The 15018-nt window shown below is 38.2% G+C and overlaps 9 protein-coding genes across 9 annotated transcripts; 3 read left to right on the forward strand and 6 right to left on the reverse strand.

The window, feature by feature from the left end:
- Positions 1-112: 112 nt before the first annotated feature.
- Positions 113-850, forward strand: YUH1 (ubiquitin-specific protease YUH1; the record flags this gene model as incomplete). The annotated part of the gene is made up of 1 exon (XM_454399.1): positions 113-850. The coding sequence occupies one exon, from the start codon at positions 113-115 to the stop codon at positions 848-850; it is 738 nt and encodes a 245-aa protein (XP_454399.1).
- Positions 851-980: 130 nt separating this feature from the next.
- On the reverse strand, positions 981-2849 carry THP3 (Thp3p; the record flags this gene model as incomplete). Its single annotated transcript, XM_454400.1, has 1 exon — positions 981-2849. The coding sequence occupies one exon, from the start codon at positions 2847-2849 to the stop codon at positions 981-983; it is 1869 nt and encodes a 622-aa protein (XP_454400.1).
- Positions 2850-3233: 384 nt separating this feature from the next.
- On the reverse strand, positions 3234-4163 carry KLLA0_E10011g (uncharacterized protein; the record flags this gene model as incomplete). The annotated part of the gene is made up of 1 exon (XM_454401.1): positions 3234-4163. One exon carries the CDS (start codon positions 4161-4163, stop codon positions 3234-3236), a length of 930 nt encoding a protein of 309 aa, XP_454401.1.
- A 256-nt stretch (positions 4164-4419) lies between these two features.
- Positions 4420-5325, reverse strand: AIM25 (Aim25p; the record flags this gene model as incomplete). Its single annotated transcript, XM_454402.1, has 1 exon — positions 4420-5325. One exon carries the CDS (start codon positions 5323-5325, stop codon positions 4420-4422), a length of 906 nt encoding a protein of 301 aa, XP_454402.1.
- Positions 5326-5855: 530 nt separating this feature from the next.
- On the reverse strand, positions 5856-6782 carry PPH3 (phosphoprotein phosphatase PP4 catalytic subunit PPH3; the record flags this gene model as incomplete). The annotated part of the gene is made up of 1 exon (XM_454403.1): positions 5856-6782. One exon carries the CDS (start codon positions 6780-6782, stop codon positions 5856-5858), a length of 927 nt encoding a protein of 308 aa, XP_454403.1.
- Positions 6783-7583: 801 nt separating this feature from the next.
- On the forward strand, positions 7584-8600 carry PEA2 (Pea2p; the record flags this gene model as incomplete). Its single annotated transcript, XM_454404.1, has 1 exon — positions 7584-8600. The coding sequence occupies one exon, from the start codon at positions 7584-7586 to the stop codon at positions 8598-8600; it is 1017 nt and encodes a 338-aa protein (XP_454404.1).
- A 369-nt stretch (positions 8601-8969) lies between these two features.
- Positions 8970-9671, reverse strand: SPT15 (TATA-binding protein; the record flags this gene model as incomplete). Its single annotated transcript, XM_454405.1, has 1 exon — positions 8970-9671. One exon carries the CDS (start codon positions 9669-9671, stop codon positions 8970-8972), a length of 702 nt encoding a protein of 233 aa, XP_454405.1.
- A 647-nt stretch (positions 9672-10318) lies between these two features.
- Positions 10319-12208, forward strand: SCC4 (cohesin-loading factor complex subunit SCC4; the record flags this gene model as incomplete). Its single annotated transcript, XM_454406.1, has 1 exon — positions 10319-12208. One exon carries the CDS (start codon positions 10319-10321, stop codon positions 12206-12208), a length of 1890 nt encoding a protein of 629 aa, XP_454406.1.
- An 89-nt stretch (positions 12209-12297) lies between these two features.
- Positions 12298-14928, reverse strand: TPS2 (trehalose-phosphatase TPS2; the record flags this gene model as incomplete). The annotated part of the gene is made up of 1 exon (XM_454407.1): positions 12298-14928. One exon carries the CDS (start codon positions 14926-14928, stop codon positions 12298-12300), a length of 2631 nt encoding a protein of 876 aa, XP_454407.1.
- Positions 14929-15018: the final 90 nt, after the last annotated feature.

The raw sequence follows: 15018 nt of genomic DNA on the forward strand, positions 1-15018 counted from the left end.
TACAGGAAAAGTACCACCCCCCCAAAAAAACAGCACAAGATTAAGCTCCAGTATTACTTGCAGTTGCTGCTAACAGGCTATCAGTGCTATATTTAGGAAGCTTCAGACGATAATGAGCCAAGGCAAGAAGGAGCAAAAGGTGAGAAGCGTTGTTCCATTGGAATCGAATCCCCAAGTGTTTACCAATTTTGCTAACAGTCTCGGGTTATCTAGTGATTGGGCATTAATGGATATTTACTCGTTAACAGATCCAGATCTATTAGCATTTATTCCAAGACCAGTGAAGGCCGTTATTCTCCTCTTCCCCTTAAACGAGACGATAGATTCTTTGACTGATTCGTTCAAAAGTGATGTACCAGAATCGAAAAATGGTTCTAGTGCGCCAATTTGGTTCAAACAGAACGTAAGGAATGCATGTGGACTTTATGCTTTGTTACACTCGTTATCCAATAATGCAAACTTGCTAACTGATGGTTCTATCTTGAAACAATTTTTGACAGAGAACCCGGCAAGTGATGGTCAGTATTCTGATGACGATGCAGTCGATGACTTCTTGGTATCAATTAGCGAGATATATAACGAAAATAGTCAGCAAGGTGATACTGCTGCTCCTTCTGCAGAAGAGGATGTTGAGTTACATTTCATAACATTCATTGAAAAGGACGGCTTACTATACGAACTTGATGGAAGGAGTAAAACAGGACCAAGATGCTTGGGTAAAATTAGTCCCGATTCAGATTTATTGACTGAACCACTGGTAAAACAGAGATTCGAATGGTATCACGGTAATGCTTCCGAGTCTATGAAATTGCAGTTCTCATTGTTAGGGCTAGGGCCATCTCTAGATTAGCATCAATATGACTTTGCAATTAATAAACTGCCGAGGTTCATGTGAACCATGGTTTGAACGTCATTAATATAAACATATGTAGTAGTGAATGGTATTTAGCCGAATCATACGAGATATTCTTCGAAACAACTTAAATTTGTCCCTTGATGTCAATTCTTCTAGCATCGCCGAAATGTTTAATGATTGTAGAACGGCAGCTTTTACAATCGAGATAGATCTCGTTGGGGTCGCTTTCCGGCACAACCATAAACTGGATTAGCTCAAGTTCCGTTAGAAATTCGAAGGCTTCTGTTGCATCATTGAAATGAAGTTCAGGTGCCAAGAATTGCAACGGAAGTCTTGCATAAGCTTTACACATGCAATTCAATGCGTTTAATCTCTCCTTTTTAATGAATTGATTAACTAAATGGCGCTCCGGGCCCTTTGTTTGTTGATAAATTCTCATGAAGGTATGATAGTTATTTTCAATCTGTGCTTCAGACATTTTTAATGCTCTTTGTATCATTTCATTGTCATACATATGACTTAGGGTAGTTAGGAGTTGGAAGTGCAACTGATTAATGCTGGAATGGTCCGAGGTCATCATGTGGTAGAGTATTCTGTAACTGATGAATTCGGGCAAGTCGCTCTTGTCAATGTTATCTTTTTCAAACAAAGGCTTCAAACTACTTTGACATTGATTATATTCACCGACATCTCCGTTCTCAAGAGCTGCGCGTGCATGCGTCTTATAAACAGTAACAGTAAAATCATTCTCGATCATTTGCACTTTCAAGTCCTGCCTTATAGATTTCAACTGATCACAGAAATACTGATAAGAGCACGAACCGCTATGAAACTTGGTCACAATCCAGTCAAGAGCTTTAATTAAAATGGACAACGGGCGTACTTTTGCCGGATCTGGTTCAGAAGTAAGTCTTAAATATTTTTTCTCTAACACTTGACATTGCCCCACAATCGGCTTGTTCTTGTCAAATTTATAAGCTTTGTTAGTGATGGCGTTGAGATCGGAATAGCTGTCGTCGTCGTCTATCTTCACTCTTTTAGAGGTTGACGTTAGTGGTTCAGGACTAGCAAATCTCTTTAGCCTTTCCAGCCTCCTGCTTTTCTCATCTTGAGCAGCTATTTTCTTGGGTACGGGGGAAGGGCTTGGTGCGTTCAAGTTTGAGATTCGAGATTCTAACGATACTGACGGTACCGGTGATTCTTTGGGATTCATCTGCTGATTTAGCAAAGGATCTGCTGTTCTAACATTCTGAGCCCATGGTGGGGTTGGCCTAGAATCAATTGGAGGAGGCGGCGGTGGTACCTTTGACTGCGTTTCAACTGTTACTATTGAAGTAGGATCTATCACTTGGTAATTGTTAGTATTGTCTTTAGATGTTGATACATTTGGACGTTCAATGCCAAGTTGTTCATATGGGATGCCATCTATGATAATTCTTTTTTCTTCAGGGGATAAGAAACAGCATAGCCGTTCCTGGGAGTTTATTGGATTTCCGTTAGTTTTCGCTGAAAATACTCTTGTTAAGTGCTGCTGATCCCAATCATTTTTATGCAGAGCTCCTTTCGCAATAGCTGCCTTGAGTAAAAGCCTGATTTCACGAGAAACAAGCTTTAACCTTTTATTAGGTAACCTCAATGTTTTGGCAGCTTTATACTCCTTTTCAACAAACCGGTAAAATGATGGAGGTAGAGGTTCATTTATTAAGTGAGAAATAGGTTCCAAGATATGATCGAATTGGGGGATATAGTCAGCTTCTTCCTTGTTAGTCTTGGCTTCCTTACTAAGTGATTCATTGATCATGGCTTTCTTACGTTCACTCTTTAGCCTAGCTCTTATTTCCGGTATAGAGTTACCAAAACTAGATGTTACATTTCCCGTATTGTGTTGCTCAGGAGGGAGTGAGCTTTGCCCTCCAGATCCTGATTTGTTGTACTTATTGGAAGATGGACGCTTTCCCAACGTTATTGGATTCACCTGGTTGTACGTGTTCATTGCTTTATAAGCTAATTTTGACCAATATATTAAGCGTAAGGCGAGCCACAACCGTCTGCAACAGTTAGTATTGGTTAGTAGGTTTTATGGTAGTCTTTTTGCCGTGAATTCTTAGTTTATTACTCAGTTTCATTGGGTTTTGTAGCTCTTTTGCCAGTTTTCAATCAGTATTTTTTCAGTAGAAAATGAGCCAAGTACTCAGACTGAACAATCAATAGTGTAAACTAGACACATTTAAGACTTTGAATGTGTCCACTCACCACTTATCAGTTAAATAAATGTCACTCAAGTTAACTCAAAATTTCAACCTTTCAAAGGAAATCACTTCCAATTGACCTGGCACATTATTATATTGCACAAACATTATGTAAAATATACTTTAAGCTATTTATCTGACGCATGCACTAAGGCATCTTGAAACTCCTGTTGCGACATAGAAGAGCATGTCTGTTTCGCTAATTCTAAGACAAGACCAGTGAGATTGTGTCTGCGGAATGTTATCTCTTCGTTCCATTTTTCTCTTTTATTCAGTTCCTCTTGCAACTGCTCCGCAAGTATAAACTCTTCGCTATCATTAATGTCTTCCTTCTGTAGTTGATTTTGTAAGAACTCTAGTTTGTCCTTTATTACACCAATTATGTTGAACTTATGCACTCCTAATTGAACTAAAATGTTCATTCTTTCCTGCAAGATGTTTTGCACATCTTTGGCAAAGTCAGTGAATGGACCATGATCAATAGGGTATGGCCTTAAACCATCTAATTCATAAATTCTTGATCTGTATGGGATAAACCCGACAAAATGGAAGACTTCTTCTGGTTTTCCTCTGTTCCTGTAAGGATCTTCATCCATGACAAAAAGGTTAGGTGGTGTAAAAGAATTATGCACATTTCGAATCAATTCTGAATTATTGATTGTTTCACCAATCAATTCTGCTTGATGGAAATCCTTCACAAATTCATAGAATTGGGACAATTCTGGACCCAATGTAACTGATTCTTCATCTTCCTTGGCTAAATTAAACAATATGTTTATTACAGCTTGCGTCGCACAAGCATTCTGAATAGTTTGCTGGGAGAAGAAAAGTTTATCACTGTCTGTTTCATATGTACCCTGGACGGGCTCTGAACCCTGATACAAGGAAACCTCATAAGGAAATAAAAACACCACACCTTTAAGTAAAGAAGATACTGATTCTTCTTCGAGATATTGCAAATAAGGTATATCTTCAAATTGCAATCCTTCAACGCCTAGATCCGTAATTAATCGTGTGAATACTCCAGCGTCCGATTCAATAGTGTTCCAGCCTGACATAGTATTGGTACTAGGAGAAAATGTAATCTCTTACCTCGTCTGATATTGACCTAAGGGCTTGAATCGTTGTGATTTTTCCGTTCCCTTAAAATTCTTGTGAATTCTTGCTGAAAGCCAACACTGTTGGTAACTTATTCAAAATATTTCAGGTTAATACTTTGTATATATACAAGGAATAAATGAAGATATACAAAAAAATAATTCCATCCGGCAGATGCTCATTGGCATGTAGCAATCGAGGATATATCCAGTTCCTTCATTCGTCATATGTTCCAAACGACAACAGTCCACCTCCGTAGCGTGAATGTCTTGAGAAATAATCGAAATCAATCGACACTGCATTAGAAAGCATGACAGCTCTTTGATCGTAGTTCAAGACCTTATCACTTAACATCTCTTGCGGGTATACACCATCAAATGATTGCTGAGAATCGAATCGTACAATATAGACACCAGTATCAGTGAATAGTTCTCTTCCTATCCCCACCCAATTTCTATCACAACCAGCAATAATCTTGTTGTTCTCGTCCATAACTGGGAATTCGAAACTTAGAAATGGTGCATCGATATTACCAAACTGAGTAAACTCAGAAGGGTTTTCGCATTCTCTTTGAAACAATTCATATCTACGACGCCACAGATGCCAATTTTGCACTGATTCACCAACAAGGGTTCTGTTTTCATCGGGTAATATAGCCTTAATATGTGAATTGATAAAGGAAAAGGGTCTTTCAATAGTCATTAAAACGTTGCCGTAATTGTCAAAGACATCAACGGTGAACGGACGATGTAGTCTGTATATTTGTCTTGTTATAGCTTTAAAGAATCCGAAATCTCTTTCTTGCATGTACCCAATTCTGTTCCCCATGACATCCATGATGGCATACTTATTAGCCTGTTCAAAACCAAGCACAACGTTCATCATTTCGATTTGTCTCTCAATAATGATGGTAGGTTCATTTAAAATGGTAGTTGCAATGGGATCATACTGCTGGATGGTCACATTGTTCATATTTGGCACGCCATTGAAGCCCAAACGAGAAACATCCTTTACCGGAGTTGCCACTCTAGGAAGCCTTCTGAAAGCAGAATACTGACGTACTAGAGCAGCAGGCTGCGAACTGAAAATTCGTCTGGTAAGTGCTAGATTATATCTCCACATGGTGTATGAATATTGCCCGGTCAGCTGTTCCCTTGCATCTAAACGTCTATTTGACTTTTTGTAAGACTCCGTTTAAGGTTGAGATACTTAATTGAAGATCAAATATCAAAATATTACCGTTAAATCCAAAATTGAAGGGAAGGTAAAAGTATCGTCATAAATGTTCTGCTCGAATGGAATACAACCAGAAATTCCATATTACAGTATAATATGTATGCTATCAAATGAATCATATAATTCAATCGTACAATTATTGAAATAGTTTACTGTTACATACCTATTGGGATACTTTTATTGAAATGTGGTATATCACTGTGTTGAATGAGATTAAGAAGAGAGGTAATATTAATACAAAGCAACAACTGTAGGTTGAGCTATGCTGGGAGGATGGTCGGTTGATAATGAGGATCAGGGTGATATACCATGCTGTTAAATAATGCTGAAAGAAAAGAAGACTGAACCAATAACACGGGAATCGGTCAGCAAATCGAGAAGAGAGAGAGAAAAATGCAAATAATAATGGTAATAAGTTACAAGAAGTAGTCCATTTGAGGTTTTTTCGTAGGGAGAATGACATTACCTCCACTATCCCTCGCCTGAACAGCTTCAAAAATGGTGTAATCCTTCGTCATATCGTCATCGATGCGCAGCACAGCAGCCACATTCCCACAACGATAACAGTAGTTTGGTGCTGACCATACCGTGACTAATCCCCCATCGAACATCTCTTTATAACCTTCCATGACCAATTGATGAGCTCTAGCGATTAATTCGACACTATTTGTGTGTAAAAATTTATCTACTTCGTTTTGGCCAAATAGGAAACCTGCACCACGCGGGGAAAGAGACCAAGTATCCACATCCTCTGGATCCGACCACAATAAATCACACATAGCACCTTCATGCGGTACCTCCTTTTTCCTATCGATGGTTCGTATTTCGTTGATTGATAAAACGTCCGGCGATAATCCACCATGAACACAGAAAACCTTGTTGTTTACAATGGCACCCAAGGGCAAATAGTCGAATACTTCGCAACAGTATCTCCATACGTTACTGTTACCATATTTCCTTACCACTTCGTCGTAAAACCCATAAACCTTCGTAATCTGTCTTGTTTCATGATTTCCTCGTATCAACACAATTCTATCTGGATACCTTAATTTATAACATACCAAAAGAAGGAAACTCTCTAACGAATAGAACCCTCTATCCACGAAATCTCCCAAAAAGATGTATCTATTCTTTTCAATGCCTCCACTCTTAGCAAAGAGAGTCAACAAATCATGCAATTGGCCATGAATATCTCCACAAATTGTGACTGGCGTATCCACATGTGTCACGTTAGACTCATTCATAAGAAGTTCTTGAGCCATGACACACAGCGAGTATATCGAATCCTCGTCAACATGTTTCCCCTGCCTTAGAGTCTCTATAATCTCATCGAGTTTCATCATTGACAGATGCTCAGACGACGTTAAAGTTAAAACCAACTGGAAGTATAAAAGATAAAAAAAAGTGATTCCCTGTTCAAGAACTGACGATATTATTCTATAGTGATGAGTTTGGATCAAATCCAACAAAAACCTACCTTAAACTAATCTAACAAAGGTAAACTGAATAGTCATCATTAACAATATAGGCTTAAAAGCTTCTTTACTTTCTTATTTTCCAAAATTCGATGAGATAGACAAAATGCAAGTATCAAGAGAAATAAAAGTATCAAGTATCAAAAGAGGTAACAACAATTACATTTTTCGGTTAGCCTGAAAAGTCAACTTGTCGGTCTGCGCTTTCCGGTATGTCTACAGTATATAGCGTAGTGTGGAATGCTTGCCTGTGTTGTATATGGGAATTGTTCAGAATCTTGCTTCTTCTTCTTCTTCTCCTTCCATTGTTTCTTTTTTTTTGCCTGTACTCTTTTTTCACGTTTCTTTTTATCAGTTTGCTTCCTTTTTTGTGTTTCGGCCACAAAAACGATAATTTAACGTGACATGCGGGTAATGAGGTGTGCTTATGTAAGCCTTCGGAAGATGACACCCAGACATCGGAATGGCGGTATTCGTGCGTGGTGATGTCAAATATCACGTGGTTGATAATGTGCTTGTATTACCCGGAAACTGCATGTATGTCCCGTGCGTGGTAATTGAGAAAGGCATTGATCGGAATCAACGCGTCTGGATAGATGAACGGAATGTTAAAATGTAAGTTGCTACCAAACCAAGCTAGATACTGATCGCAGCTAGCCCCTTGATAGAATGCTTCGTAATAACCTGGACCAATGGTACGAGTACAATACCTCTTTTGTAGAGAAATTGCATGGGAAGTACCCCAATGAACAGTTGAATGAATATTTGCAAACTACGAGTACGAATTCCCTGATATCCAATAGACAAAATTCGGAGTGGGATGAGCTTCCAATGGATTTGGATTCCCAATTGAAATTGGAATTTGCATTGTACTTGATTAATGAATCTGCTAACGGTTCTCTAAGTACTAAGGGAACTACTTTCTTACAAAAGCTTGGCTCGGTAGACGTTGACACGTTGAAAGAATTAGTCCAATTGGTACTAGAGAATGATAAATCTTTAGCCAATAAAAGCACTGATGAGGATGAGGGGAAAGTGGAACAGATCACCTCCTACCTGATCTCTAGCTCCATTTCTAAAGGTATCAATTTGGCATCAATAGACAATTCTTCCAACGAGGAGGGTGTACATGATCCAATCTCATTTTGTAAGAAAAACATCGACATCCTGTTGGATGCATACCCACAGAATTCAAGCAGTTCTTTGCAACACGCGCCCCTTTCTACCTCAGAATTGGAACTTAACGATATCTCAAAACAACAGGACCTACAAACGGCTATCACGGATTTACAACTTGCATACAAGTTCTTGAAATCGAAATATGAAAATGATAGAGATGAATACCAGGCGACTATAGAAACTCTGAACAAGACTAACAAAGAGCTTTCTGAAGAGCTCTTACACTATCATAGTAAGTTGAAGGAGCGCGAGGAGAAATCGAAAGTCACTTCACAGATGCAATCAATTCCAATGGATATCGATAGATCCTTCTCACAAGCAATTTCCGAATCCAGTGACATCAAATCCTCAACATCTGCTTCTAACCATCAATCTTTCTCAATGATGAAGCAAGAATTTAAACGAATCTTAGCTGATACTCAGTTAAGATACGAAAAAGAACTAGAACAAGAACGCCTGTTGAGACAACAGTTGGAGAACAAGTTGGAAAATAAAGGATACCGCTAATCGTTTTATGTTGCCCTTAACGATCCAAAAATACTAGCATTAAACTTCAATATATTGTTGAAATGTAATTAACTTTGTAACATTATCTAAGACAGAATTCCTCATCCATTTCAAACTCAAGCTGGAAACCATTTACCGATGGCTATTAGTCGTTAAATTTGTGTATGAACTATATGATACATAGAGTAAGGTGCCAATAATAAAGACTTCTATTATAGCAGAATGGATATGAAAAGACAATAAGGAAGGAAAGATAGAAGGAACAAAGGGTTTTCTTGCAGAAGACGAGACAAAACCTCCGAGAATCGAATTAGTGCATTGTTTAATAAAATAAAAAAATGAATTTTTATAGTACCATCCAATAAAACATCATAGCTTCCTGAATTCACTCAACACAGGGTAGATAGCTTCAAACGCTTGATAGATTTCTTCTCTTTGTTTGGCACCAGTTAAGACAATCTTGCCGGAAACGAAAATTAGTAACACAATCTTAGGTTTCACCATTCTATAGATAAGACCAGGGAATAACTCTGGTTCGTATGAAGAGAAAGTACCGTGACTGAATGCTAAACCTTCTAAACGGATTGGGAACTTCACGTCACATGAGCCGACAATATTTTGGATCTTGAAATCAGTAAACTTGGCACTGAACCCAATCTTTTGAATAATTCTGGCATATTTTCTACTAGCCAACTTGGAATCATCCTCACTCTTAGCACCAGTAACAACCATCTTACCAGATGCGAAAATCAATGCAGTAGTCTTCGGTTCTCTGATACGCATAATCACAGCCGCAAAACGCTTTGGATTGTATTCTGCATTACGAGCGTGTAATGCTACCGTCTTTAGATCCAACCTACAGTCCAAATTCACAGTGGCCACAATATTCTGTAGGGTTGGTATGATTCCCGAAGTGGCAGAACCTTTATCTGCGTCTTCCGCATTAGCATCTGTTCCAGGTAAAGATTCATGTTCTTGTTTTTCTTGAGTTTCCCATACTGATCGTGTACTTGGATCAAATACTATCTTGTTTTCCTCTTGGAACTGTTTCATTCTATTTTCTTCTGACATCTTCTTCTAAGCTAAGCTGCGGTAGTAGAGTTTAACTTGATACGATATACTCGGAACAGTTGATAATAAACGAACGCTGAAAGATGGCTTCTTGAAGTATTTCACCAAACAATTGAAAGTCTTGAAAACCAAAGAAGAAAACTGTCTTCAAAAAAAATAGATCGTGTAGGAGTAGCAGATAGTATACAAGTATTGATATAACTTAAAGGGCTGCCTCAGAAATACACGACTTAAAACTGCAATCTTTGTGTGTTGACTGGTTTTTCCTACTTGTTCTACGATTTATATTTGGTTTCCTATGTTAAAAAGTTGTAAGCGGGAAAGAAATCTGATGAAGCTAGGTCACATGATCAATTTTCATTAGTATGATGATGAATCACCAGAGTAGACTTCTTTGACTTGTAAACAGTTCAATCATGTCATTTCCAAACCTGTTATTTGATGAAGTTATACCATGTCGATCTGAGTACATCGGTGGTTTACTTATTGTCTTCTTTTTGTCGTGGATCCTGGTTCCCTTATATATTTCAAAGTTTCATATAACCATTTTGCCCTAGAATAATACACGTCAATTAACGTGTCTCAAGAACAGCATATGCCCATGCTGAAAATAGCTTCCGATTGATGTATGATACACAATACTAGCTATGGACACCTTCAAAGATGAGCTGCTAAACGTTCCGATCTCTTTTGATCAAAAGTCCTTGAGCAGAAAAGCACAGCAGTTAGATTTGATATATCATCTCTCGAAACAGTACACTTTGACTGCACATGATGTTGTTACGGAAATTGAAACTGAATTGGAACTTCGTCAGTATTATACATTGATAAATCAGGCTATACGATGTCTGCGATATTTGAAGGATGGCGGTTTCCAGCTTTCATTAGAGCAAGATTTTCAGATCACTAACGATCTTGTTACGTTATTGATTGAAGAGACTCATCGCATTGATCTCGCAGAGCAATATTTTTCAGCACTCAGAGAGAGGTTGCAAAGTACAACATGGGTCAATGAGAAGATGTATGTGGATTACGTTCTTCTTTGTAAGATCCCGCTGTATAAAAATGATCCAAGTCATAATAAGATTGCACTACGAAATCTATCCAAGCTTATATCAAAGCTCGATACGTCTCTTTGGAAAGTGCTGTTTCAATATTTTAGATTGCAGTTGATTCCAGGCAATGAAAGGAAGTTGGCTGATTATAGAGATATTCTGTTCGTGATCAAAAACCATGAACAATTCCATTTCGTTGTGATGTGTTCGTTTATTAATTACTGTCTCGATGAAGGGATCAGCATACCAGCTGATATGTGGGTTTATTTTAGTGAAATGGACACAGCTCATGTCAAACTTAAAATATGGAAAATACTCTTGGAGCTCTTAGTTTTAATCTTCAAGGACATTAACATTACTGATAAGCTCACAGAACTGAAATCCTTCTTTGACAACAATAAAGATAAAATCGATAGTCCATTGGAATCAATTCACCTTTTTGACACTGTATCATTGAAGCTTGACTTTCCTGTATTCGGATACAAAGATGTAAAAAATTTGCTATTATTCTTTCAAAGTGTCAGTTATTTACCGAATTGTTTCGACAAAAGATCAAACTTCTCTGTTAAGTTCTTACCGAAAACTATATCAACAACTGGAAAGCTCCTTTCCTCCTTGGATGAAAAATGTTCACTCTCCAAATTGAATTCTTTGCACAAATTTTATCACACTTTGTTGGACCTGGTGAAGTTCTATCAGACCTGTGAATCAATAATCCTACATGGTATGGTTGCCGATGACAATACTACTTCGCCATACCAAGACTTGCTTCAAGCGTGGAATGCACAACTTAGAGGACAAGTGAAGACAGCATCAGCTATTTACTATTCTATATTACACAATGATTTAGGAAACAGGGAATTGAAGTTACTGTCATTATTACATCTATACGCCATCACGTTGGCTGAAATTTCAGAGTGTGATACAGGAAACGACGATCTGCACACATTAACAACCAAGGCTAATCAATTGGTTTCTCAATTGGATCTTCTATTAAATACCTCAGTTTTTAGTGCTAGTACAGTTTGGCGCAGTACAAAATTATTATTGGTAATAATGGGAAGATTCGAGCCTTTCACCAAAAACCCACAAGCTTCCAATCAGAACACATTACTTTTAAATGAGTTAGAGCAATATTTTGCAGGAAATAGTTTATTACCTGCGGACGATTTACCCACAAGTAAGGCACCTGTCAAAATTAAAAAATCGTTACTGCTCCACATATGGCTTAATTACATAGCTGGTTCCATGTCTATTAATGAGTTAGACCAAAGATGTGTTCTTTCTAGTACCTGTTTCAAGTTAGCAAAGCAACAATATCTACCGTACCTAAGATATCTTGTCGGTATTTGGAATTTAATGAATAATACCATTGCGATGAACAGCAAAGAAGTTGCTTTGACAAAAGCAAGGTTAGATCAAATCGTCAAAGATCTAAAAGCCAACTCTGACACTGAAACTACAGCCAATAGTACATCATAGATTTATCATATGTTATCTATAAATCTTAAAGAATAACTTCAATTTGCATAAAATAAAAACGACTAAATACTCTCTAATCTACTGGAATATTAATTATTCTTGGATGACTTTTTCAGACCATTGTTTGAAGATGTCGATCTTTTCATGGCATATGCAGCACTTGCTTGCTCAGATCTCAAACTACTTTCACTATCCTTCAGATGTCCTCTATCATCTAGATCAACAGTACCGGCACTTTGGAATAAAGAGACATCTCCAACAAGTAACCCTAGAGTATCTAGCACTTGTTGTGGATCAGTGAGGTAGGCTTTTGCGACCGTCTTTTTGGAAGCAGAACCAACAGTAACAGGATAGATACCAAAGCCATCAGAGGATTCGAAATTAGGGTATTTCTCGTCCCATTGCTCTTCAATGTGGTTAAGCTGTTTAAACATATCTTCATCGGTTACATCATCACCGAGACAAAGAACAAACTCCGGCAGTTCATCTCTTAGGACATTTTCATCAATTGAGAAGTTATCTTCGATTAATTGTTTCGCTCCATGAGGTGTCCATACTAATCTTTTAACAATCTCACCTTTGTTTACAAAACTTGGACGAACTTCAATGTTTGCTTTACCTTCCATAACTTCGACGCCTAAACCATCTGTTATTTTCTCTAGTGAAGTTTTCAAGGCGTCTGCATTAAACTCACCCAATTGTGGATCAGATCTTCTATAGTGCCACGTCAATGCAACTTTTTTCCTTTCGATGAATGAACCTGGAGTCTTCTTGGTGTATTCCTCCATTATTTGCCCCACCTCTTTTTGCCACGACATGTCAAACTTAGATGTGAGATTAATCCATTCCTCACTGCTAACATCCTTCATGAAACAACCATGTTCAGCACTTAAACCTACTTGTGGTATTTTGGTACCAAAGTATCTATTCAAAAACTGTTGATCACGACCTGAAATGAGCCATATCTTATTCTTCGGATCCTGAGCAAGTTTGGTTATTATAGAATACAATCTTGCACTTGGAATAGCAGCTGCAGGATCCTGCACGATAGGCGTCAATGTACCATCATAATCAAATAAGAATAAACGTCTTTTGGCCTTCTTATAAGTCTTTAAGAGCAAAGGACGATTCAAGGCAGGTGTAATCTTTTGATTTCCTATCTTATGTTCGACAAGATCAACCACTTTACCTAAAAATTTATCTGTCCAATCTTGGATCGTAGGAACTTCTTTCCGCAACTTCAGTTCTAATGTCTCTTTTTGTTCCGGTGTTAATTTGAGTGCTTTGTTTATAGCCTTTGACACAGCAACCGCATCCCAGGGGTTTATGATTATTGCATCGGTTAGGATCGTAGAAGTACCAGAAAACTCACTCAAAATCAATGGTGATGCGTAACAATTATATTTGGATAGTTGTGATTTAACTGTGACAAATTCCAATGCAGTTGTATTCATACCATCTCTAACACTGGTAATCAAACAAACATCAGCTACTCTTAGCAAGGAGTAATAAACATCTTGGGGAATTCTCAGGTAATAATGCTGGACAGGACTATAGTTCAAATTACCATATTCACCGTTTATGGACGACACCAATTCGTTAACTTGAGACTCAAGTTTTATATTTGCATCGGTTTTAGCTGTTGGACCACTGACTTGAATCAAAACCACTTTACCCCGCCATTCCGGATACATAGCTAGGAATACCTGGTACGCCTGTAGCTTTTGTAAAACACCTTTGACAGTATCCAATCGATCTCTACCAATTATGATTTTCTTTCCCTCGTAAGCCTTCTTGATTGCGTTAACTTTTTCATCGACATCTGGAGAGAACGCATCCCTTTGTATTTGCTCCGTATCAACACCGATAGGCAAAGAGTCAACCAAAACGTCACCACCATAAGACGTTATCCGATACTCGTCTGAGTTATTAGCGTTTGAATTGCTAGATTTCGTTGCAGTACAACCCAAAAGCCTTTGACAACTGGAAACAAAATGTCTAGCGAAACCGTCGTTTTGGAAACAAATTCTGTTGGAGCCTAAGAGACCGTCCAGGACAGGCTTCCTCCTGGAAAGACATCTGAAATATTCGTTTGATGGCCAAGGAGTATCATGGAAGTATGCAATGGTTGCATTGTTGAATCTCATTCTTAATAATTGAGGAAGCAACATCAAGTAGTAATCATGAACCCAGATGATATCACCTGGTTGATAAATTTGGGCCACTTTCATAGCGTAAGCTTCATTGAACTTCACGTAATCGTACCACCAAACGTTTTCTAAAGTACCGTCATCCGGTGCATTCAAGATATAGTGCAATGCAGGCCAGATAACGTTTTCAGCAAATTTCCTCCAACGGTATTGATCCTTCCTTAAAAGCCATACCGGATGAACAGTGTGGGTGCAACCCTCAGCTTCTTTCCCTTGCAACATGGTGGCAATGACTTCCTTTTCAGCCTGCGTCAAATACATGGATCTATCGGGATTCTCATCTGAGTTAAGGATTTCACCGGTCCATGCAACGATATGGTGTTCCCAATTAGGTGACTCGTTCAAATATTTGAGACTTGATTGCAAAGCGGAATTACCACTTATTGGTTCAATTGACCAACAGGATGGATCGTTAGCCTCCGTGTCATCATCACTTATTTTCTCAATCTTATAGGGCAACTGTGTGATACAGTTGATAACCTTGTTGGACAGTTTCTTCTCTCCAGTCATTGTTCCGAAATCTTTATTCCCAAATTTAAACACTCATACAATGGAACTATTCCCCCAGTCCAATCGATTGATCTTCTATCTAATATTATA

Source organism: Kluyveromyces lactis (genome assembly GCF_000002515.2).
Source record: "Kluyveromyces lactis strain NRRL Y-1140 chromosome E complete sequence".
NCBI lineage: Eukaryota > Fungi > Ascomycota > Saccharomycetes > Saccharomycetales > Saccharomycetaceae > Kluyveromyces > Kluyveromyces lactis.